The 25284-nt window shown below is 42.3% G+C and overlaps 1 protein-coding gene across 7 annotated transcripts in view; it reads left to right on the top strand.

Annotated features, from left to right (window-relative positions):
* The first annotated feature begins 5715 nt into the window (after positions 1-5715).
* LOC308094553 (sodium bicarbonate cotransporter 3-like) overlaps positions 5716-25284 on the top strand; it is a 75594-nt gene continuing 56025 nt past the window's right edge. For 6 of the 7 annotated variants that reach the window (XM_080441284.1, XM_080441280.1, XM_080441281.1 and 3 more), the window contains exon 1: positions 5716-5857. In XM_080441284.1, coding sequence (XP_080297410.1) covers positions 5807-5857 — 51 coding nt within the window. In that variant the 5' untranslated portion in view covers positions 5716-5806. Of the gene's footprint in view, positions 5858-16076; positions 16245-25284 lie in introns of those variants that run through there. The other variant, XM_080441283.1, reaches the window with a different exon arrangement.

The raw sequence follows: 25284 nt of genomic DNA, 5'->3' as shown, positions 1-25284 counted from the left end.
ACACTATCACTGCTCTCGCTGGCTAAATTTAGCCACAGGCAGACATGTTTCTGGGTCAAGATTTTTTCGAAAGCCCCCGACTTCACCCCACTAAGAGTAAACACTGGACAGCCAAGACTGAGATGGTGGTTGAAACAATGTTTCCTCTTGACACTACAGTTCCTGTGTTAGCCTTGTTGATAAATGTCAAATCTGTCAAATTATCAGACCAGTTAAACCGCATGCCAACCTGATCTTTATGTAACAAGCAAATCCTTGAATTGCCATGCTGTTTGGTGGCATACTGAAAACGTACCTGGCTGTGATGATGCTTTTCATGTGTTCTTGGCTGAAGTGTCTTTCTAAGCTGTTGACAGTGGGAAACAAAACGGTGCATTTACTGTATGTCGCGCCTCTCTCCAAAGTGCTTTACAATGTACATTGCATTCACACACCGATGCAAGGCACCAACCTGTTCATCGGGAGCAATAGGGGGTTCAGTGTCTTGCACAAGGACACTAGGCCAGGAGGAGCTTGGGATCGAACCAAGCAGACGATTTACCTCCTGAGCCACTGCCGCCCAAACACTACACTTCAGATCATCGCACTGACTGGCTGACTTGAAATAATGCATATAGACAATTCACTCCAATGTTGCCGGCAACCTCACACATTGGTGTGGTATTAACACATAAACCTACAGTACACACAAACACACCCTGGACCACAACACAAATGAGCACCCAACACATACCTCCACAACACTTGAGCAGTGCCGCAAGCTTCTGATTGGTTGCCTCGCAGGAAACCTTTGTGAATACTGTAAGCGGACTTTTTCCACACAAAAAAAGATTTTTTTAAACAGAGACACACTTCTCTATGACCTCTTGCACACCTACTCTGAAATTGATGTCCAACGACAGGCTGCGTAGTGCATCATCCTTTTTAGTTTTTAGTCCTGCATTTGTTATTACGGATGTGTTAAAAACTGATTGACTTATACAAAATCACATAGGACTCTGTGCACAAGAGCATTAGGGATCACAGAGGCGATAGGGAATGGAGGGGGTTCCAGCGTCTCTTTAGGTGCCCTCAGATCGTGTTGTGCCGTCTGTAGACTGGGGCCCCATTCGACGGTGCATGAGTAATGTTGTAGCCAGAGTGTCCCGTAGCTAAGCTGCACTTAACAGAGCATTGATTCCAGAGCAGTGTGTTCCCCCTGGAGAGGGTGTGGGGTTGTGGGACACGCTCCACCCCACCTGCTCTCCTTACAGCCCCCCTACCCATCCCTGGGTCCATTTTGGTACACCGCAGTGGTCTCTGTATGCTAGCCAGACTCCAACCTGTCTCCCAGGGGAGATGAACAGAATTCACAGCACCATGCAGGGCTCTCATAAGACCGTGTGTATATAGTTTGCTCGGGAGCCGGGCAGGGGTCGGCCACACGGAAGAGATTTGTGGTCAAAATCAATGCATTGGCACTTTGGAGGAGCGCCTCAACAGATTTGGGAATTTCACGTCGGCCTCGTAGCCCCCTGCTGCCCTCGGTTGGCCTCACCACGCGAGAACAAACAACATCCTCCAAACCTCTGGGGAGGGAAGGACTCTTCATTTCTGCAGCCTCTGGGCTCTAAACATGACACAGTCAATATTCATCTAGTGGTTTGTGACTGCCATGTTACACACCCAAATCTGTTACCTCTCACTGCCTGCAGCTCAGTGAAAAATCTAAAAAAAAAGAAAAGAAAAAGTAATCTACTGTAAATGAACATTTTAAAGCTGCAATCCAGAACTTATTTTTATGAATAAAATGTTAACCAGTCTGTATGGTAGAGTCTATTAATACAATATAACATCTACAGTGGTTGGAGGTAGTCTCTTTTCATTGAGATATGTAGACACTGGTGTTGGGTAGGACAACCTACTGACAAGTAGTACTGCCTGAAGCTGTGCCCGCTACCTCTTGTATGAGTAGTAGATATTTGGTCTCTCACATGGGACACTAGGGTTCAAATCTGGGGAGGACATAAAAGTCCTACCCAAGTCCTAAAATAAAATGAAAAAAGCATTTTCGCACTCTCTTTCTAAGTTAAATTAACACTTAGGATTTAGGTTACCTGAAAATGTTGAAATGTCAAGTGTGTAATTAAAGTTGACTTAACTTTGAAGGATGAATGAAATGTTAAAACTCCATAGTAACTACAACTCCAGGCTCCTTCATATATGCTGAAACTTCCAAGGAGCAAGAACTTGTTTCATCACTATCAATCCTTGCAACCAAGTTGCATCTTTTTAAGTGTGTCCCAGCACAGGTGGAGGCCCATGTGGTGCTTTGCTTTCTTCCACTTGTCTAAGTTCTGACTCATGTCTCTCAGCTGCATTCAAATGCATGTTAAAGAGGCGGTACCGGCACACTTCTCTTTGTGCGCTAATGGGCTCGCAGCGTCTCTGAGACTCGGGGTACAATTAAGAGGTGATAGTTTGATCTCCCACCTTGCAGTTCTATTTCAGACCTAGCTGCCATGTGATTATGCGTGTCTGGGGGTTGGGGAGCAGTGGTCTATTTAGAGAAAGACTCCTGCGAACTCTGTTGAAAGAATACGGGCCTGTTTTGCTGTTTTAATGCATTGCGCTCCATTATTCATCACATCTGCAGGGAGGAAATCGTTTTACAGTGAAAAATGTGACATTAGCTTACAATAGGTGAGTGAAGATAGGCCTATTGTATAGTTTCAAACAGCAATAATCCAGATATAGGTTTAAAGCTGAAATCACACCATGACTGGAATTCCACTTCTGCATCCTGAGAAAGGGGCGTGGTTCCATGCATTGTATGGCAAGGAGCGATTGGTTGCGACAGGATATGGAGCCAGCAAAAAGTTGAGGAAAGTTATACTTTTTTCGCTGAGTTTTGCGGCAAGACAAAGTGGCAACCAAGAAGCTCTTTGAGGTCTGAACTCCACGTGAACTAGACGTAGCCTACACATGGAGGTAATATGGATGTTTACACACCCATTGAGCAGAGAAACACTTAGAGGAAACCCACTATTTCTGTTGCTGTGAAGTTGGCATAAGGTTTACTCATATTGTTTTTTGTTACCTGTTGTTTTTTGCTATGTTATCAATCAATCAATCAATCAATCAATCAATCAATCAATCAAGCCATAATTAATCTATTGGACCACAGCATCCCTGAATTTATACATTGTACAAACTGTCTACCTCATTGTTAACTTTGTGTTGGCCTACTTTGACAATGTCTGTTGCACAACAGAGCAGTTGCCAGTTAGTTTAAAGTAAAATAGATTAGAGAGCGTTGTTGTCCACTGAATTGATTTAAGGATTTTCCAAAAAGTACTCTTATTATAAAGTTCCTTTCTGGTTATTTCTTATTCATTGTAGTGTTTTAGGTTAAGTGTTTCTGCAGTGGTGTTTATTCATTTAAATTAATATCCAAGGCATATACTGACAATATGATATGATATAGTTAAACATGGGTTTTGCACATAATTACATATATAGTTTGAAGCAAAAACAAATAAGTGGAATTAAATTAACACATTTTGCCAAAGGTTATCGTTTTCTGTGAATCAATGGGCTAAATAATCAGGGGCTCAAGAGAAAACTGAATTCTGCAGTTACCATGACAAGTAAGGTGCTGTATAAGTGATATATTTAGGTTCCAACAAAAAGTATTTTGTTAAAATGTTAAAGCTCTATATTCCAATATTAACCATTATACAGCCAGCACTTGTTCAACAACAGAGGTCTCCCTGTCTCTCCAGCCCTTTAATAAATAGAAAATAGGCCTACATTTTCAGGTGGGTCACCAATTTAATCCAATCAGGAAATACAACCCAATTATCAGCTTCTTCAATTTAGTGTTCCAATTCCAATTTTGTATTCTTATTTATTTGTTTAATTACTTCCAATTTCACTTGTTTATCCTGTATCTTGTATGAGTTATCTCCCCTGATTGCATACTATCCACACCTGAAAATGTATTTTCTCTTTACGAAAGAGCTGGAGAGACTGGAGACACCTGTTAACAAACATGTTTTCTATATTCTGAGTAATTGTTGCATGAATGCATTCATGCAACAATTACTCAGAATATAGAGCTATTTAACACTTGAACAAAAGAAAATCACTTACATTGTGACTTCGCTGCACTCCACTATGGGCCACACTCACATGATGACGGTATGTCGCTTGGCCAGGAGTTATACAGGACTGCCATCTGCTGGTGATAATCAGTCATTGGTCTATCTTAACTATTAAAAAACGAATTGAACTTTTGCCAAATATGAAACGAACTCCTCTTCAAGCCAAAGGTTTTTAGGGCAGTGGTTCTCAATTTTTTTTCATCCCTAACTTAGGCAACCCAATTTTCACTCTAGCACCTTATATTCATGGCATATTTGACTACTTTGACATTTAACATAACAGTATGATATAGGCCCTACTATATTTCATATTTGTATCATGATTATGTATTACCATTATTAATAGTATTATAAGATGATGATGGTGACCATAACATTCGGTGACACTTGCTTATGCATCCTCCTAAAATGTCCATAATGCATTATAAACATGAAACCTAATAAATAATCACAATGCTTTATAACAATAATCATAACACATTATAAAGCATTTCATAATGACTTATACGGTCAAGTATTATAATATTTCATAAATGCTGGACACTCAGACATGGATTTCTTTCAATGATCATGGTTTATTACAATTATCAGTTGTAATACATTATAATAATGTTTTAATGTAGTATTATAATCACTGTTATAATGCATTATAGTGTGATTGTAAGTCACGTAATCAAATTAAGGTGTAGGCAGAAACCTTTTCTGTTGTTCTTGCATAAACTGAATGCTATTTTCTTATATTATACTTAAAACACCCAATGGCTGAATGATTAACTGACTGAAGCTGAAGTGAGTGGGCAAAGATGGTCTGGAGCCAGGCTACCCAATGGCCACTTATAGTGACTACATGCATTGTAATAATTATTATAATGCCTTATATAATTATTAAAATGTATACAGCTATGAGAATAATAATAATACAACTATGATCCTGACCAAAAGAAAACGTCTATGAGTGAGTAGTAATTAGGAAATATTATGATACTTGACCTTATAAGTAATTATGAGGCTTTATAATGTGTTATGATTGCATTATATGACTACTTAAAACTGTAATTATATAGTTATAAGACAATTACGATGCTTGCATACTTGACTTTATAAGCTATTATAAAATGCGTGATGTGTTATGATTATTGATATAAAGCATTATGAGTATTTATGAGTTTTTGTACCTATAATTATACAGTCTTTAAGTAGATTATAATGCATTATAAAGTATGTTTATGACACTTTATAGACATGCAAGTGTTACCCAACATTCATACAAACATCCATACAAACGAATAAATCAATAGATTTCCAAATGTATTTAGAAGTTTGGACGTTGGGTTTCTCCAGATGTCGCTTAATTGTGTCACAAAAGCGCACTTGGGGACTTTTGTTGGTAGGCGGGGTCAGCGAGTTTGCTCTGCTTCTGCCCGCCCTCTCTGGCTTCGAGTGCCGATTACCGAAAACCTATTGGCGGAGAGCCCTGTCAATCACCCGTAAGGCGTCTCTGTCCATGGCATTCAGTAGCAGGCAGCAGCAGCACCCCAAGTCCTCCACAACATACTAGTTCAGAGAAGTGTTACTGAAGTGGGACTGCCGGACCCCTCCAGGCTCCAGCACAACAACACCACCAGCACCCAAAACAAGTTAAAGAAGACGACAGGGGAATAATGGAGCAGCCTGCTGTATTTGCTGAGCAAATGAGACCCCTTTTGAGGACGGTAAGACCCGACAAAACACAGGCAGAAATGCATGTTTTTACCCCAGACAGTTGTCTGCCTGCTGCTGCTGCAGAAGAAGAAGGGGGGATGCTTGCTTTAGAAGTCAGCTGCTATTGTTAGCACCCGGCTTTTCTAGTCAGGGGGACACGTGGCGAATGAGCTTCTTGTTATTAAAACGCCTTCATATGGAAGGCGGTGGGAGCATCAAATCACTTATGTTGTTTGTTTAAGTTCGTCGCCTTGATTGGTTGTTGTTTGTCTCATGTGGGTTCGTCACAGAGAGCAAATAAGGCGCTACTAGTGAGACACACGAGTCGAGCAGCAGTATCAACCCCTTGTTCAGGACTCAGGAGCCCATTACAATGTTATGTTAGCTGGCATTGTTTAACAGGACAGAATTGTCTAGTTAAACACTAATACACTGTAATGCCTTAATGTGAATATTATATTTACCAATCTTCTTATTCACATGCATGAAAATAAGCAACACTTACACATCATGGGTCCCCTCAGTTGCCATCATGGGCTAATGGTCCTGATGGTGGTGCTACAGCAACTGTCTACAATTTTGAAAATTCATAACAAATCAGTCGTCCATGGTACTACTAATATTTTTGAATGATCAAATGTTTTCCCCAAAAGTGCATCAAAATGTTTTACTGTAACGACACACATGTTCCAGACTCACTGCTGCTCAGCTGCTTAATTTACATTTTTGGCCTATAGTAGGCTACCTATATTATATTTGTTCTCCAAAATATATTTTGAACTATTTTGAAGCACATGACCCATTTGTCTTTTGTGATGAAGTCTTCAAGGTATTTTGGGGCTAAGTTAAACATGTTCACAGTTCTTTGAAGTAAGGAATTTGCAAGCCTTCAGTATGTCATTCATTCCTAAGATTAACTACGGTGTAGTTCACATTACAGGACTCAAAGGGGACTCTTTTGAATGTCCTTCTGCTTGCGACGTCAACAAATGACTTGGTTTTAACTGGGGCGTGAAAAAGCTAGATCTTATTTTGTGCAGCATTAAACTTCTTGTGTGTGACCTACATAGTTTGTGGGTTACACAAGCCCTATACATGCTGACCTCTTGCCCCAGTCTGACTTCAGTGTGTGTGTGTGTGTGTGTGTGTGTGCGCGTATAGAGCGTCGCAGTTCCCGCCCACTTCCTGTTTTTTTTGGTGCCGGAAGAAAAAACTCAATGCATTTTTCCATTGACATTTCCAAAAATATTTATATCTATTAATTTAAGCCTCGAATCAAGCCATCACGAGATGACATGAATCATGACCATAAAACGTTTTTTTCTGTGATTTTTTTTAAATTTTATATTTAATTATATGATATACTATATTTAATAAATACCCTTTGTTTTGCCGTTTTCAACAAAAAAAAAATCACAGAATCAAACGTTTATGGTCATGATTCATGTCATGTCATGATGGCTTGATTCGAGGCTTAAATTAATAGATATAAATATTTTTGGAAATGTCAATGGAAAAATGCATTGAGTTTTTTCTTCCGGCACCAAAAAAAACAGGAAGTGGGCGGGAACTGCGACGCTCTATAGAGCGTCGCAGTTCCCGCCCACTTCCTGTTTGTTGTTGGGTGGAGTTTCTCAGATATAAAAAATACAGATGAGGTGATTGAGTAACTCATACTGAGAAGTACCAAGTCCCCGAAAAAAATAACTAGTCTCACAGAGCTGAGGCCGATTCTACAAATGTCTTCTAAAATCAGTAGTTCTCACACTTTCAAGACTTTACAAAAATGTTCAAAAATAGCAGATGTACGAGCTCGCACCGTGGCACGAAGTGACGCGCTGTGAGCTTGTACATCTGCTATTTTTGAATAGCCAACGCCAAAATCTAAAATGTAAAATGACAGAGGCTTTCCTGGTTTTAATGGGTTAACCACTTCCACCCTATATACTTAGTTGACCGGTATCTCCCAGGGCTCTATACTTGGTCTGAATTTTTTTTCCCCCACTACACCAAATCATGCGCCAAAAATTGCCGATCTACAAGCATGTATGTTGCAATGCGAGGCATCGTGAGCTTGGCTTGTAGATAGATCAGCTATTCTCACTGGATGTTGGCATCAGAATGAAGCTTCTGAAGGGGCTTCAAGAGGTTGAATGACATTCACATCACGGCACTAAGGTTTAAGTGGGTTCAAGTGGTTCAATGGTCATTCTCATCAACGTGAGGGTCAGTGGCAGGGCCAGCACATGTTTGTATTGGGGTTGCTGAGGGGGGAGCTTCACTATTAATTGGGGGTGCTCCGAACTGTGGTTATAACCTACCAATTTAAGCATACATACTGAACTGTGTATTTCCTGTGGGTGCTACAGGTGTACTGTGGCCATCTTGGCCCCTTCAAGCCCCCCTATAGCGCCACATCTGGTTAAGAATCCTGTCTCATCATAGAGAGGGTGATACAGGCAGACAGACACAGAGATGGACTGTGTGTGCATGCCATGTTTATCTATATGTGTGAATATTATGTGTGTTAGGGCGGTGGTTCTCAAAATGGGGTCCGTGGACCCCCAGGGGTCCTTGAGGGGGTCCCAGGGGGTCCCCAGAAAAATGCGTTAATACAGCATCACAATCATTTCAACCACTTTATCCATTTATACGTTGGCTATTCAAAAATAGCAGCTTTTATATTTTTTGGGAAAGATTTTAAAGTGTGTAAAAATGTGAATAATTTAAAAAAAATTAACACAAATCTTCTCTTCTGGGTGGCCCATTCTATAGTGACTTATAAGGTCAAGTAATATAATATTTCATATTTGCTGCGCACTGACCGCACTTGCCAAGGATCATAGTGTTATCTTTGTGTTATTATAATCACTGTTATAATGCATTATATATAAGGTTTAGGGCGGCAGAACCTTGTGTTGTTGCATAAATTGAATGCTGCCCTATAATGCATGATAGACATATGATGGGATGCATAGCAAGTGTTCACCGAATCACCTCACCCCTGCATGGTGTGTGAAAATGGAGTTGTTAGCTTGCTGCTTAGAATAGACCTACAGTATGTTTGTTTGATTGATTGAATACTTTATTAACATGATTGTTAATAGTACATGTATTACAGTCAAAGGTTATGCTAAAATGATAACACATGGACCATTGTGGTCCATTGTACTCAATTATTCAGTACATATACATACAATGCATTACATATACAGTAAAAATGTATTGTAATAATAAAGCTCAGTAGAATCATAATGTATTTACAGAGAAAGGAGGGGTGGGGGTGGGGGTGGGGGGCAGAGGATTCTACGATCAAGGCCTTCAAGGAGTTAAACTATGTTCACTTGTATTTCAAAGACAGGAATTATTTTAGGTTAGTTTTGAGTTTGTGTTGGGAGTCGAGAACCTTTATGTATATTTTGGCTGAAATGGAAGTCAATGCTTCTGCTGTGACAGGGGGCCCTTCAGTCAAATCAACTGCCTGAAGTCCTAATGAAGTCTCTGGCCTCTTTAACCTTGACTCTGTCCGTCAGAGCACTCGCGCTTGAGGAAAAGTACTCCATTGTTCTGATGTCAGCCGAGCCGGAATGCTTGAAACCCGGCTCCAGCGGAGAAATAACCACTCTGTGTTACTTTGCCGCTGCTGCCCTGACCAATTTCATGTTCTGCAGATCCTAATAATGGTCCAAGGATAGGTGAAGGCATTGATGTCCAGAAATAATTTAACTATCAGGCTACTGTATGGCACTTGCTTTTTCAAGGCAAGCGTCAAAACATGCTTTACAGTTGAGATAAAAGAGAGCAAGGAAACATGAGAAGAGCATTCATTAAAATATAAGCAGGTGTAATCACAGTAGGTGTGAAACAAGAGTTGCAAGCAACGACAAGACTTTTAGGCAGCAGTCCAGTGTCCACGACGGGATTGCTGAACGGTGGTTTGTGTACAAGGTGTGTAAAAACTAAATAAAAGGACATTTAAAATCATTAGCAGGGATATGAGTTTTTCCAGGTGTTTATGTACAGTTGACAGCTGTGTATTCTTGTGATTGCTGTGATGTGGTTAGTGCAGCGTCTATAGTTCTCTGTTGTTTGTATCAAGAAACAAATGTTATCAGGTCACATGACATCAGGGAGCTGCTGCCTCCAATAACCTTTGCTGTGACCTCTGATGACATGTTGGGCCCCACATTACCCCTCCAGAATGTATTTAGCCTTTATGGAGAGAACCATTGAAAGATAATATACCAACCACCATGCATGTACAGCCTACATTTTAAGCAGAACTAGCATCTATTATTGTTCTCAAATCAACAGTTCACAGTGTTGTGAATGCTAAAACTCAGCCACCTTTCGGCGTTCCTCCAGCCCACCGATTTTGTAGAACAGGAACTCAATTTGCCAGTTGATTACCTGCTGAAAGAGGAAGGCAAGGGATTATGTTTTTCAAATAGATTAAAAAGGCCAGGTCATAAGTTCAACCATAATTGCGCTTATTCATCTTTGTTTCCTAGCCTGCCAGGAGCTAATGGATGTTCTGAAGAGAAGAGAGAGTGACGGAGAGAGAGAGAGAGAGGTGGGGGGGGGGGTGGTTGAAGGAAAAGAAAGAGTCCACTGTATCATGGCTTTGCCTGAGGCATCCATTATGCTTTCAGAGTTTATATTTATCACTAAATGACAGTCTATTTGGTCTGATCTCCACTCACCTCGTTAATGTGCGAGTTCTGACTGACGTTATGTCTGGTGCCAGGCATCTATATCATTCTCTTGTTCCTTATACTAAAACCGGGAAAAAATTAAAGAAAGCCCAGAGTTATCATTATTATTCACTTGTACGTTTGTGTGAGTTCCTAAGCTAAAATATACATCTATCAGTGAGAGTGACTGGCCCGTGGGTGACTACATCCGGGATATACTGTTGATGAGCATTATAGGGATACTGATACCTTGTATTCATAGCAATAATTGTGAACAATGAAATTATGTTCTGCCTATGATCTCACCAGGCACTGATATGCCAGGGAATATTTTGCGTTGTTGGCTGGGTCCAGTGTTTTTTAGTTTTAATGACTTGACTGAACATTTTACTGATGTTCTTTTATAGCAATAATTCATTCTTAGAAAATAATTCACCTTAGGGGAATTCAGTCAAATACTTAATTGAAGTGGTGAAAAGCAATTATTGATAACATTGTTTGAGTCCAGAATCAGTTATCCCCCTGCTCCTTTTGATTTCCATGTTTTGCATTAGATCGGGGTCTTGCTGTTTTGTTAGTATTTGGCTGCTACCAACCATATGAAGGTGTGGCTCCATAGTGTCGGTTTCCCACTGATGTTGAATTTGACCAGTCAGGTGATTCCAGTCAGATGAGGACCCTATGCTAGAGAGCTTTTCCTTCTGTTGTCCTCCTCTGTCAGTGCCTGAAGCACTGTTTAATTGAGTGGGGGTGCATGGGTGTAGTTTTTATAAGGTTTTGGTGCACGTATAATAATGGGTATGTAAAGTACCTGCCCCACCACCGTGGAGACTTAGAATCTGGTGTTGCTGGGGTGGGAAGCTACCATTCACTGTTGCTGCGGCTCCTACAGGTCAGGGTGCATGTTCAGCAGGGGACTGTACTGGGAGGGATAGTGTGTTCCTCAACCTACACCCTCCCCGGTGAAAGTCCTCACTGTCAGGTGAAAAGAATGTTTATCAGAGTCATTTGGTTGTCTACATCCTCATCAGACAAACAGTAGGGGTTGGCAGTGACAGGAACTATACTCTAAATTGGGGAGGAAAAAAGTTGATAAATTTTTCTCCCAATAGTGGGGCCGTAGAGTAGCCTATAAAAAACACAAACGATGGTGTTAAATCTTTCACCGTTATGACATTTCTTTGAATGGTTCATTAAATCGATTGAGCCCCTTTTTGTATAACTAATGGCATAGCATTCAACCCTTCACAATGGAGGCTTCATAGCTACAGCAGCCTATAGGCTAATGACTGCACAAAGGAGGTCTTGTTTGTTAATTTACCATACAATCCAGCCTCTGTAGGGCAGAGGTCTTCCTACCAAATGAACTTAATATTATGCAGTGTGTGACGGTGAAGTTTCAGACCATAAGCTTTTAAGTGGCCACTATTGAGAGAGTGAAAAATGATAGCCATTGTGTGCGACCCTGCCCTGGAGTTTCTTTGTCGTTCCTTCACAGAAAAATGTTGTTTTGGTACTACAGTGCCATCTTGGAACAACCTTAAGGCCAGTTCACACCAATGCAACTCCTTGCAACTGCAACTCCTTGCATCTACTTGCTGCCATCTTCCCCAAATGGCAGTTGCAAGGAGTTGCATTGGTGTGACTGTGGACTGGCCTTAAAACGGTTTTGTTGCAAGGAGTTGCAAGTAGTTGCAAGTGGGGGGAGGGGATCAGAGACCTAGCTAGATGGTACTTCCTTTAATGGTGTTTCTGTCTTTCTTCATCTTTGTATAAGTCTTGAGCGCATACATTAAGCCCTCTTAACACCTGGCATCAGCGTGCATTCCAGTTGATCGGATTGTGATGGGAAGGTGTTAAAATGCATAAAGTGCAGTGTTGTTGTCTGTCTTTCTGTGTTCATGCTGTCTGTTTCTGTGTACTTTTCTTTGCATTAATGCAACGACAATGGCTTCCATTTCAGCATGATAACTTTCCAGGAAGAGAAACGCACTGGTTTATATTAGCTCTGAAGTGCCAAAGATGATGTCATTGGTAGGCGGGGTCCTGAACTGTGTACATATGAGATGCAGAGTGAGTAGACAAAAATTGTGCCATCTTATACTGAGCATTGGTGGAGGACCAGCTATATGACGATAAGGTTGAAAATGGATGAAGTGCTCCTTTAAGTTTAGGCATGGATTTGGTGTGGTTAGGGACGGGTAAGGATGTGGGGAGAGCGTTCACCATGCACTTATCTGACAGAAACAAACCAAAATGTCCTCGTGAGTTATTTTTCTTGACATAGATAGAAGAACCAACCAGCACAGCATTCTGCTGTGTTTTTTATCATTAGTCAGTGTTTTCTCATAGCTGTAAGCTATCTCTCACTGCTAAACCGGTTCTAACCGTAAGTTTGCGTCCCATGCATCCTCATTGGCTAGACTTGGCTATAATGACTTTGGAAACACCAAGTATTTATTGAACCGAAGAAAACAGGTCCTAGTGGATTCTCTTGAACTTTTTCTCCGTTTTTTGCTCCTTTGTTTGGCCATAGACCTCTATGAGCCAAGGCTCTTTTTTCCATCATCTTCCATCTAGTTCTTGGCTTGAGCTAGAGATGCACGATTATGGCAGAAATGATCAGAATGAGATTATCAAATTGACTAAACAACTCACGCATGCACCCCCCCCCCCCACTCCTTTAGTTACTGTACTGCCTCCATACACATGCACAAACACGCACACAAGACAGGTCTCCCTGTTCCTCCTTCTGTAGCCACAGTGGTTGAACCACTTGATTACTGTCTTCGCTACTTCAACGTGCGTATTGGGGTCAGGACACAGCAAATTAATATCTGAGGGGTGAACCACGTCAGGCCAGGAATCAGGATAGCGTGAGTTTGTCTTGCTCACGAGAATGCAAAGTGGAATGCGGTATTGGCAATCTTGTTTTCATGATGTTTTGGAAGCCAAAATCGTAGTTGAATTGATTAATATTTGCTCATCCTTATAATGTACTAACCATTACAGAAATAGCCAGTCTCCCTGCTCTCTCTCTCTCTCTCTCTCTCTCTCTCTCTCTCTCTCTCTCTCTCTCTCTCTCTCTCTCTCTCTCTCTCTCTCTCTCTCTCTCTCTCAATTCAATTCATAGGGCTTTATTGGCATGAGAAAACATACGTTTACAGTACATTGCCAAAGCAAAAGTGGAACCATACGATCAAAACAAAATAATCTATGTACAATTAAAAGGGAATAGAAATGATGTGTACACAGAGCTTGTTGCATTGCAACTGAGGGGAAATCTAACCTACAAAACCATAAGAATTGTGCATTTGCTGTCAGAAATAGTTAGCCTATATATCCACATAGGAAAGGTTAGCTTGGGATAAGCTTTTGCAAAGTTGTGCACAAATAGCAGCTGTTTTTCACAAGTGTTTAAAGGTAATTGCTCTGTTTGTATGTACAGTGTTTGTACTATGTACTATGTACCGAGGTCACTCGATGCAGACAGTGCAGGAATACACACAAGTATTAGAAGTCTTTTAGGTGGTTGTGTTCCATTTCACATCCTTCTCCTATCACAGCAGCTCACAAATCTTGTTGCTGTGTTTGCACGTTGTTGTACTTCGCCCAGCAGATATGGGAGATGTTTTCAAACTCTCCTTGGGTGATTGTAATCTGTGGGAAGTATGTGTCTCTGATCATGTCTTGGTACAGTGGGCAGGCGGTTAGGAAGTGTAGCTCAGTCAGTTTCCACTTCATCTCTCTCTAGAAGAAATGTTGAATGTCCCGTTTTAAGCCAACATCAACAGTGTTCTTATCCTGAGGCCTTTACTATGAAACACGCTAAGCGGTCACACAAATGTGGTTGTAAGGCAACACAGGATTTCCCAATTTAGAAAGGGGGGGTGTTTGCAGCATAAGAACAAACACAAACATGGACAATTCTACTGCCAGAAGAAAAATACCTTCAAAAGAGACTACCCAAATAAAATACTGGAGCACTCGACTGTCTTTACGTTTTATTATTTAGCAAAATGTACATTTTATTTGGGTAGTCTTTTTGAAGTGCCCTTGTATTTTTCCTCTTATTCAATTTGTCCCTGTTGAGCACCAAGCCCTTCTACCTTTAACTGGCTGATGTGTGTTGGACATCTCTTTGTGACTTTATGCTTTTATACATGTTGAACCGTTATCTTACACATAACCTGCTCCGGAGCAGGTTATGTATGCAATATACTAAGTTACCATGGTGATGTACCCCAGTAAGAAGTGACCTATTGCCATCACAACCCCAAAAACCCAGGTTTGAACTTGAGGTGCCCTGAAAAACACACAGCGCATAAACACAAGGTGACATGCAAACAAAATGCTCACATTGATAACCATTGCAAAAAGACGCCCACAGAGGCTGAAGTGTCCAGTGTGGTTGGCCCCTGGCCACTAAGTTTACCTGACTAACCCCAAATCCTGCTTAATAGTCCAGGCCTCTGATCTGGTCTGGTTACTTTGCTAGGTGTTTGTGCTGCTAAATATAGCTTCATCCATTAGATGGCACCCTTCTCATTTAATTTCACCCACACAATGTATCCCAGATGAGTTGAGGCAATGATTTATGGCTCAGTTTTACTACAGCAACAACAGTTTGGTGGTGGTTAATGTAGGCGCGCGTTAGTAGGATAGCTGTTGAAATGCTGTTGACCTACATGGACTAGACGGAGCGTACTGTGCATGGTTTGTATCCAAGGCATGTCCTTGAGAAAATGAATAACCATCTTCTTTGTGTTTGCTGTCCACTTTGGAAGAATATGTTGCTCTATATTGTCTGTTGACTTGATGCTGCTATTTCGCACCCACGCCCCCATGATTGAGGATGACACTTTGTCTGTCGTGGAGCACCTGGAAAAAAAAAGGTTAAGAAAAAAAAAGATGTCATGGAGAGGGGGCGATGAGTCATCACTAAGTGAGGGATTACAGGATGCTGAAAGAAATGGCTGACCTTGAGGCTGTGATACGGATCATGAATGTCAGAGAATGAAAGACGGACAATCATGCTGGCTCCCAGTGAATAAAACTGCTGCCTGTCCTTCTCGGTGCACTGCACCCGCCTGTAGAATGACTACAAGACACGTGTTTCTATTTATCTGTATGTGTGTATTGGGGGGCTGAGCCCTTGTGTATGACCTGAATACCTCAGTGGGTGAGTATTTGTGCGTCCTCCAAGTGTGGATGTCCTCTGAGAGAGAGAGAGAGAGAGAGAGAGAGAGAGAGAGAGAGCACTTGCTCTTCACTGGTTGAATAAAATATTCATGGTAGCAGGGATTGGCTGTTGAGCAAAGAGCGGACTGGCAGGGTAGAGCAAAGCTGGTCTGCTTTAAAGCAGCTCTCTCTCCCCCTCTCTGTTCCCCCTTTTTATCTCTGTACTCTCTGTCTCAGTCTTTCTCACTCTCTCTGTATAAACAGATGAGCTGTTAGGCAGAGGCGAGGCGACAGACGACCACTCTAGTATCTCTTGTTAGAACCTAGCTCAGAGACGCAGACGCACATTGTCTCACACACACACACTCACTCTCTCTCTCTCTCTCACACACACACTCAGACAGACACAGGCTCACATGTACCTAGGGAAGACAGCTGGTTAGGGGAAGGAACTGGCTAACGTCTGCTGCTGAGGTTCCAGTCCCAAATGGAGGGACATTCTGAAGGAGAACATGTGCTTACGGTATGTGTGTGTGGATGCACGCACGTGTGATATTGTACATTTGTGTCTTTACTATTGTCTGTGCTGTGCAAGTGGTTTTCTGTGTGTGTACGCAAACCCATTTTTAATGTTGGTGTGTCTGACTCTTATCCAGCTAGTCGTGAAGAATTAGTTCTGTGTGTAAATGTGCGTCTTTTCTTTGGCTCCTCCGCTGCTCGGCAGAGCGCAGGGTGCACTAGCAAGGAGGGCAGGTGGTTGGCAGATCTGAAGGGGTGGTATGGAGAGAAAGGGAGAGATGTGAAAGAGGGGTAAGAAGCCCCTGCCTTGACTACTTGGTCTCTTGCAATGGAAAACATCCTTTCTGTTCTTTGAGACGACATGGATGCTGAGAGAGAGAGAGAGAGAGAGTGAGTGTGAGTGACGTGGAGGAGGAGGGAGGGAGGAGGCAGGAAAATGGGGACCGCCGTGACGATGATTTAATAACAAAACAAGCATCTGGAAGCTTCAGGAAGACGTCTTATTGGTTTAAGGGAGAATGGAATTAGAACACTCAGGCGCTCATTTTGGGCTGCAGCCCAGATTAGTCAGGGGGCAGAAACGTGAATGAATGCTGACAAGTCCTGTGAAAGGCAGGTGCACACACAGCGAGAGAGAGGAAGATATTCGTGGAGCCGAGGGGATGTGGCTTGCTGTGTGTGTCTGTGTGTGTGTGTGTGTGTGCGTGTCTCTGTCTGTCTGTCTGTCTGTGTGTTGTATCAAGGAATCTGATTGTATCCCATGTCCTCTATACGCTCATAAACCTCTTATTCTTTGTGTGTTCGTGTGCGTAAAGAAATCCTCCCAAGCATTAAACATGGAGCTATGAAACAACAAGCAGAATGATAATAAAAACAAACAGTCTAAATGTCCCCTGACTACCTCGTTTAAAGTCCTATTTAGTCCTACTGAATTGGAAAACAATTTTGGCCGTATAAATTGTATCTTACCACCTCACTCTAAAATCTACTACTATAAGTGATTTGACTGTAGATTAGTTGTCCACAAAAATCTGAAATGACTTAAAACAGTTTATAACTCCCTAATTCTTGGCAAATAAAGTCAATTGGTTCACAGATATTGTTTAGATTACAGGCAGCATTGTTGGTTTTTGCTCTAGCATGTTTGGTTTAGTAGCAAGTTATTTCACTGATTAGGTATGCAGGGAGAAGAACTCATTATTGAACTCATCGGGTGTAATTTGGGGTTGGAACAAAAACCCACACAGCTGGGCCTGTCTGGAGCATGATTAGGGACCTCAAGTAAACTGAGATGTGAAATAATATGGTGCATATATTTAATATTTTGCTTGTTCAAGTGAGGGTGTAATATTGCTTCGGGGCACCTGAATAGGTTCAAACTTAGCATTTTGTTTACTGTTCAAGGTTGCTTTGAACCTGTAATCCCCTCCTAACTCAAACCACAGCGCCGGTGTCACTTACAACTAAGCTGCCGTCTGTTAGAACCACAGAAAACACACACACATACATCTTTGTTCTTGTGCATCTGTACATGTGAGGACTTTGGACTGATATTATCCATTGACTGTATTCTATAACCTCTAATCTTAACCCCCAGTCCGCACCTGACAACATTCCTAACCTTAACCATTGCCCTAACCTTATCCTAGCGACAATTCTAGCCTAAGTCCTAACCTACCCCATTGTAAAGTGAGTGCCAGCAACATATGCAAAATATTCACACACTATACACATTTGTAGAATCAGTCAAAGCTACGCCACTATTTTCCCTGTCAAGGCAGTTATTAATTAGACTAATTGCTATCAATCCCCCAGACACTTAGTCAAGCTCCAAACACAATGCTGTTTGGATGTATTATTAGATGTAGTCATTAGTTATTTCCGCCAACTTGTGACTTTCCATCACCTCTTTCTGCATGAATAATTTAGTCAGGACTTCTCTGTGTTATGAATGCTCATTCAATAGGGCACTTAAGCACTGTCGGTCCATAACAATCCCTGGTGTGCATCACTGTGACAGCCTCTGTTTTAAGACGGCAGCAGTGTGGCTTTGTGTCTAGTTGTTGTGGTCCTGTTGGGATAAATGGAGCAGCAGAGGCCTGGGGCTGTTGAGAGGTGCTTGGAATTTCCAATTTCCCATCACTGGATGTGTGCTGTACATGAAGGTTGTAAAACTGATCACAAATGGTCATGATGATATTGGTTTCACCTTCCAACTCAACTCACCATTGCTTGCAGAGCTGATTCAGTTGCCATTCTACCCTGAAGTGTCAGTTTGAGTGTCAGTGAGTATAGCTTGAATATGTCGCACAGGTAAGCACGTTTTGTGACACATTCCTTGTCATTGAAATGTGCTGCCAAGTGGGTACTTGTTTTCAGAAAGAAGTAGAAGAAAAATAAATTCTGCTGCTGTTCGCTCAACTCAAAAACACTGGCAAGCAATCCCCCCATGGAGCTCTCCCCCTGGGTAGCCATCTGAAAAGAGGCTTGTGTCCGTCATCTCTTTCCTCATAATTCTTCTCGAATAGAAGGGCGTGTGCCTTATGTGGTTGATACTGTTCTTTTTCACGTTCACGTCTGGCCGATTCTGGTTTTATACAATAACTGGCACCAGAGAAAACGTGTCATTACACGTGAGTCGCGTGTCGATTATGTACGGATATGAATATTTATAGCTCCCATTGTGCTGAGTGAAGACTTGTAAATGATTATTCTCACTTTCCAGCTGTTTTACTTGGTCATTGTAGGCCACATATCATATTGTAATTCTATGAGACGGGATGCGAGAATTGCATCTCTGACAATGCATTCTCTCACAAGTTTGTTGTGTGTTGTTAATATTAACATTAAGCACCTCATTGAAACGCTGATCAGGGCGTTTCAATGGGCGGGGGGGGGGGGGGGGCTGATGAGTAGCGCACAACTGTTTCAATTTGTTGTTAACCGTCTCAATGCATACATTAATAAAATAAAAATAAAGACAGTACCTGGATGTACCAATGCAGGTAGCAGCTGATACTGTATGTAGGAAATGGGTGGTCCTAAGGCTTCAGCCTATACGTTTTAATGCCCTATGGGGTGTGTCCAGACCATACACAGGAAAACAGCATTTTAACACTATAAAAAACCTTTTGAAAATGTTCTTCATCCATTTATAATACCCAGTGAGTCAGTGACCATGGGACTGTCGCACTGCCTCTTTAACCACTTAAACCCTGTACTTGGTTGAACGGATTCCCAAGGGCTTTATACTATGCCCCCTCCAGTTTTTGCTCTACATTAATATCTATAAGCTCAGAACCCATTGCAGCATTTCGCTACGTACTTTGTGCTACATTTCACTGCTAGTTTCTCTGAATGTTAAGACCCAGAATAGGGAAACGGTTGCTAAGCTTGAAGTGGTTAAAGGAGACCCAGTAGTTATCTGTTTAGTTTGCACTGTGACTGTGGGGCTAAATGAAGAGCTATCAGCCATGTTACATCACCTTGACATTTCCTTCCCCTCCTTGTATAGAAAACAGATGGACATCAGAGTGCCCTGTGAGTTGTGGTGCGGATGCTTCGTTTGAACACGTGTCAGCAGGTCAAGTCCACAGTCCACACACTATAATGAATCCCTTCAGAGTTCAGACTGATTTATGGACAGAATACAGACAGAGAAATCGATGCCTGGCATCTGTGACTCATCCCGACTCACTCATGCTTTGTGGCTGTGAATTGGAGATGCCTAACAAGGCAGGGCGGGAGAGATGAAGGCGAGAACGAAAGCGAGAGAGAGAGAAACATGAAAGGTTGACACTTGTGTGTTTTAGTTTACTGTCAGTCTTACCCCTTCACCTCCTCCTCCTATTGATTCAGCAGTTGGTTTCCCAACCAAAGCATTCACGACCCACACTTTCCCCTTCAAAACTGCAGCCACCAATGCTTGGAACGGCTTGTCCTGAATGTAGAATCAATCCATGCTTGCATTCCATTCCGTTGTTCTCTCCCTCCAGGTGATCTTCTGTTCCCTGACTTGACTGGGGAGCTTCTGTTTAGCATTCCCATCCCCTGGCCTGAGTGGAGAGCTTCTGTTTAGCATTCCCTTCATTTACGACTGGCTGGAAACTGCAGCCCAGGACACGTCCTCTGAGCAATGTTTCCACTTGACTGTTAGCTTGTTTCTATTTCTCTTTTTCGAGGGGTTAGCCAAGCCACATTTGCCACTAGTAACGCTAGCTGGTAGTGTTACTAACCTGTAAACCAGACCCGAGTCACGACCACAGACCTGATATAAATAAACAGCGGCAGCCAATGTGTTTGTGTAATAGACTGTGTCCGTTTACAATGGCACAGCGTCATCAAAACAAGCTGCACGTGTGCACTGACGGCGCCTCCCTCACCCTCAAAAGTGTAGGCCATTTATGAGTTGATGCCAAGAGAGCCAAGATTTCGGAGACGTGTCAAAAAGATACGTTTTCTGAGTAGTGACATTTATAATGATCGTCTTACTTTATTTACTGTGTCATCCAAGCTAGATAGATAATGACCTTTTTATTTCCTACCCCCCACCTCCCCAAATCTTGATGCCTGTGTATGGGCTGGCATCTGTACTCAGTTGGCGTTGTCTGGTGCTAGCCTCCTTCCCCTGCAGTCCTGGCACAGCTGTGCTCTCTGGGCACAATGGGCAACCTGCTCCCTGGGCCCGGGGGATTAGCAGTGATTTGCAGGGTTTATTTTGGACCAGGGCTGTGTGACAGGTTGCATCATGTGTGTTGAAGTTGTTCATAGCAGTGGGGCGGCGTTAACAACACCTGATGCACGTGCACACATCTCATCATAATATGTGAACTCACGCACACACGCACACACACACACACACACACACACACACACACACACACACACACACACACACACACACACAAATTAATGTAATAATTTACAATTACAATTTAGGCATTTAGCAGGGAAGCAAGGAAAACACAAGGTACTACATCAAATGCATAGAAATAGTAATCTAGGATCATAGGTAAACCAAGAACCTATCATCAGTCTAAACAGTATAATATGAAAAAAAATCGATCATCTGTACATTGAAACTATACTATAGGATGCCAGGTCTACAAATGACCTGGCATCTGTTTACGTAACATGCTATCTAAATGACATTTTAGCCTGCAAGGGCGTCAAGGCTAGGGCAAGTCCTACGGCAAGTGCTACGGGCCAAGATGAAGTCTGAAGAGGTGAGTCTTCAGATTATGGTGAAAGATTGGAAGAGAGTCTGCAGTTCTAACTGCAATGGGGAGTTCGTTCCACAGTTTGGGAGCCAGAAGGGAGAAAAGTCTGGGCCGTGTGGAGCGTTGTCCCGGATGTTTTAGCGAAGGTTCTGACTGCTTCCCTGTGTTAGCTCATCTGAGTGAGTGGGAGGGGTTGTAGGGTTGGATCAGGCTTTGAAGATATGGGGTTGCCATACCTTTGGTTGCTTTGTAGGCCACCATCAGTGTTTCGTACTCTGTGCGGGCGTAACTGGGAACTGGGAGCCAATGGAGGGAGCGGAGAAGGGGGAGACATGTGCAAAAGTTGGCTGGTTGAAGACTCAAGCGTGCAGCGGCATTCTGGATCATTTGGAGGGCCCAGGGCTTAAGTGCACATGCCGAGAGGCCAGTCAGGAGTAAGTTACAGTAGTCAAGTTTTGATATGACTGATGTCTGGAGAAGGAGCTGGGCTGACTCCTGGGTGAGGAAGGGTCTGATCCTTCGAATGTTATAGAGTGTAAACCTAGATAGAGTGACCGCTGCAATGTGTGCCTTGAATGAGAGCTGACTGTCCAGGACAACACTAAGGTTCTTGGTCCGTTGGAATAGAAGTCACCAGGGCGTTGTCTATGGAAATAGTTAGATCCTGCGTGGGGCAAACTGATTTATGTGAGAGTGAGGTACGTTCAGAAGCTTAACTTTGTATTCATATAATTACGATAGCCCTATTCTGGGCATGTCATAAATGATAATAGGCAAACATTCTGTGAAAATAGTAATTCAAACATTTGATGAAAATAACAGATCTGCAAGCTCACAATTTGTTACGACAAGTTGTACATTGGAGATCTGCTACACCCAAGAGATAGGGTGTAGAGTGAAAGAAGGAGGAGACCAAGTACAGACCAGTGGGGACCCTGGCCAACACAGTTGGTTCAGGCCGCGACCCCCAAAATAATATTTGAACTGGGGACCCCCCACCCTGACAAGCACTTGTATTGTGCTTGAATTGTAGGCATTACATTTAGTTTGACTCGGTTCCACAGGCTACAATGCCTGTGGAACCGAGACAATTTTGTCATTAAAGTCATTCAATTGTAACTTTAGAAATGTGCAGATACCCTGTATATTCTTATACTGTATGTTGGTTTGTTTACTGTTGAGTGAGAGAACAATGTTGCACATTAAATCCCAGTTTGGGAACCACTGCCCTAGGATGAAGTTGTAGCAGCGGTGATGGATATTCAAAACAAGAAATCAGGTCTTTGAGATTGACAGGCAGAGTCACCTGTGGGCCGCCTCTGGGCAAAGCAGAGTATATTGAGGCATCTATCTTTATCTCAAGATCATTATTAAGATGGATCTTCCAAATGTTTAATATTTCATAGATGTTTCCTTGCACATTCCAATGAAATGATTCTGTTTCCTTTACAAAAAGAACAAATCTGTAAGGTATCAACACCTACACTCGCTTGTAGGTCTGTTCTTTTTGGGACACAGAGTATTGGGTGAACTTACAGGACTCTTTTTGTCTCGTTTTCGGCAAATGACAATCCTGATCAGCGTTGGTTTGCTTCAATGTTGACATCTCCCCCCTTGATTTAATATGCTGAGATAGTCATTGGTCACTCAGGTAAGCGGGTTCAGAGTATAAATTGACCTATGAAGAGGTACGCCATTCTGTACATTAAATTTACTTTGAGAGAGAGAGAGAGATACCTACGACACTCCCGTACGTAGACTTCCATTGTAAACGGAGAATATCAACAGACTCAGACTCAGAGATAAGAAGAACAAGAATGTTCTTTCCTGTATTCTCTAAGTAACACCGCATAGTGGCGAGATCAAAAAGTGTGTCCGTTTGTCTGACATAAGACGGAGCCGTCTTCCGTTGTTAAAAAATAAATAATACATTTGCAGCGGTGGGGCGCTGTTGCTGAATACATGTAGGGAAAACACTGGTGTTTTAAGTGGTTAAAGTTTAGATAGAGACTCAACAATATCCCTTAACATGAGCTTCAAATTGGACATGGACCGTGTTCTATTGCCGTAGGTGAGAGAGATCTCGGCAACAAGAGATCCTGTCACAACAAAGGACACAGAACTGCTCAAGCAGACCAGCACGCAACCAAACATGTATAAAAACCTTTATGTCTTAAACATCACATTTGTCAAGAAGAGACTGTTTTAATTGTTTATGGACTGATCAAAGGAACTGCTGCAGCGTTGATCAAGCGAAATACAGTACTGCTGCTGCACATGCCAGCCCTCTGTACAGTTTTACACCTCTGTAGCCTGCTAAACATAATGGTATTCAAGTACAAAATCTAGTAAGGACACAGTCAATTTACACGCTTTTAAAAAAAAAAAAACGGTTAAAAATGCTCAGAGCTGGATCCCTGAACATCGTACCTAGGGGCCCGAAGGTCATGGAGGCCCTCTTGCAAATTGGCCAATTGAGACCCATTGCCTGGTCCCCCTACACCACTGCAGACTCAGAGTATATACTGTGTAGACTAGATAATCCACTGGTGTTTGTCACCATCAGTTGCGTAATTGTGTATAAAGGAGGACACGTACTACCTGCTACCCACGCTGCTAAAACCCTTTTATTTCCAGACTGACGTTTATTTCCTGCAGTCCAGTCCCTGACTGTCTTATAACCATTTCTCCTCAACACTATTGTAATGCAAATCCAACAACCACGCATGCACACACACACACACACACACACACACACACACACACACACACACACACACACACACACACACACACACACACACACACTCAAATGTCTTCATTCTTCCAAGGTGCGGGAGCAGTTCATTATGGTAATATATGGATGGAAATCTGAATGTCATTGAAGTCGGTCTCATTAATTCAATGCTCTATCCTGTGTTCTCTGCCCCCGGATTTGATCATAGGTGACTCTTTGTTGATGAAAATGTATTGGCTGAGTGACAGTGTTTGCTGGTAGGATGTATGTTTGTGCCTTAATGCCTCTTGATTTTTTTGTGATATTTTCTGTACTGGAGGGAGGCAAGCATGCTCACCTCCCAATATGCACTTGGCCAACCGCACCACCTGCTGTAGGTTCTTCCGTTGGGATACGGTGCCGTTTCCAAACCAAAATTGTTTCCATCACTGATGGCTTCTGGAAGTGAAAATTGCTTTGTGGCTTCTGTAAACAGAAGTGCTGTTATGTGTGTCCTTCAGCCTGTTCTCTCTCTGTGTGTGTGTGTGTGTGTGTGTGTGTGTGTGTGTGTGTGTGTGTGTGTGTGTGTGTGTGTGTGTGTGTGTGTGTGTGTGTGTGTGTCTATAATAGATTGTGTAGCCTATATGATGTGTGTGTGTGTGTGGGAGGGCTGAGAGTGCATGTGCATCTATGACCGGTGTGTGTGTATGTCTGTATGTATGTGTGTACTGGATGTGTGTGTAATATTATGTGTGTGTGTGTGTGTGCTGTGCATGTGTGTATTGATGCAGAAAGGGCAGTGCAGGCTATAATACGTGCTCGTCACCAGACTGAAAGGTCCAGTAGCTCAGTAGAAAGCAGTGGCCATGCTCCACTGAACCAGGGACAGCTCTAATGAAAGCCTGATGTCAGCCTCACAGATCACGTATCCCTCCACCTTACAGCGGACATGTTGACCTGTTGAGCCAAAACCTCCACTTGCATATAAATCTTTGGTCCCAAACAAAATATCTTGACAACTGCTGACTGGATTGCCATGGAATTTTGTTGTAGACCTTTATGCTTCCCGGAGGATGAACCTTACTGACTTACGTGACCATGGCTTTTCC

Source organism: Gymnoscopelus braueri (genome assembly GCF_963280865.1).
Source record: "Gymnoscopelus braueri genome assembly, chromosome: 11".
NCBI classification, from domain to species: domain Eukaryota; kingdom Metazoa; phylum Chordata; class Actinopteri; order Myctophiformes; family Myctophidae; genus Gymnoscopelus; species Gymnoscopelus braueri.
The sequence above is the reverse complement of the archived record's forward strand: the minus strand, read 5'-3'. Positions and strand labels throughout refer to the sequence as shown.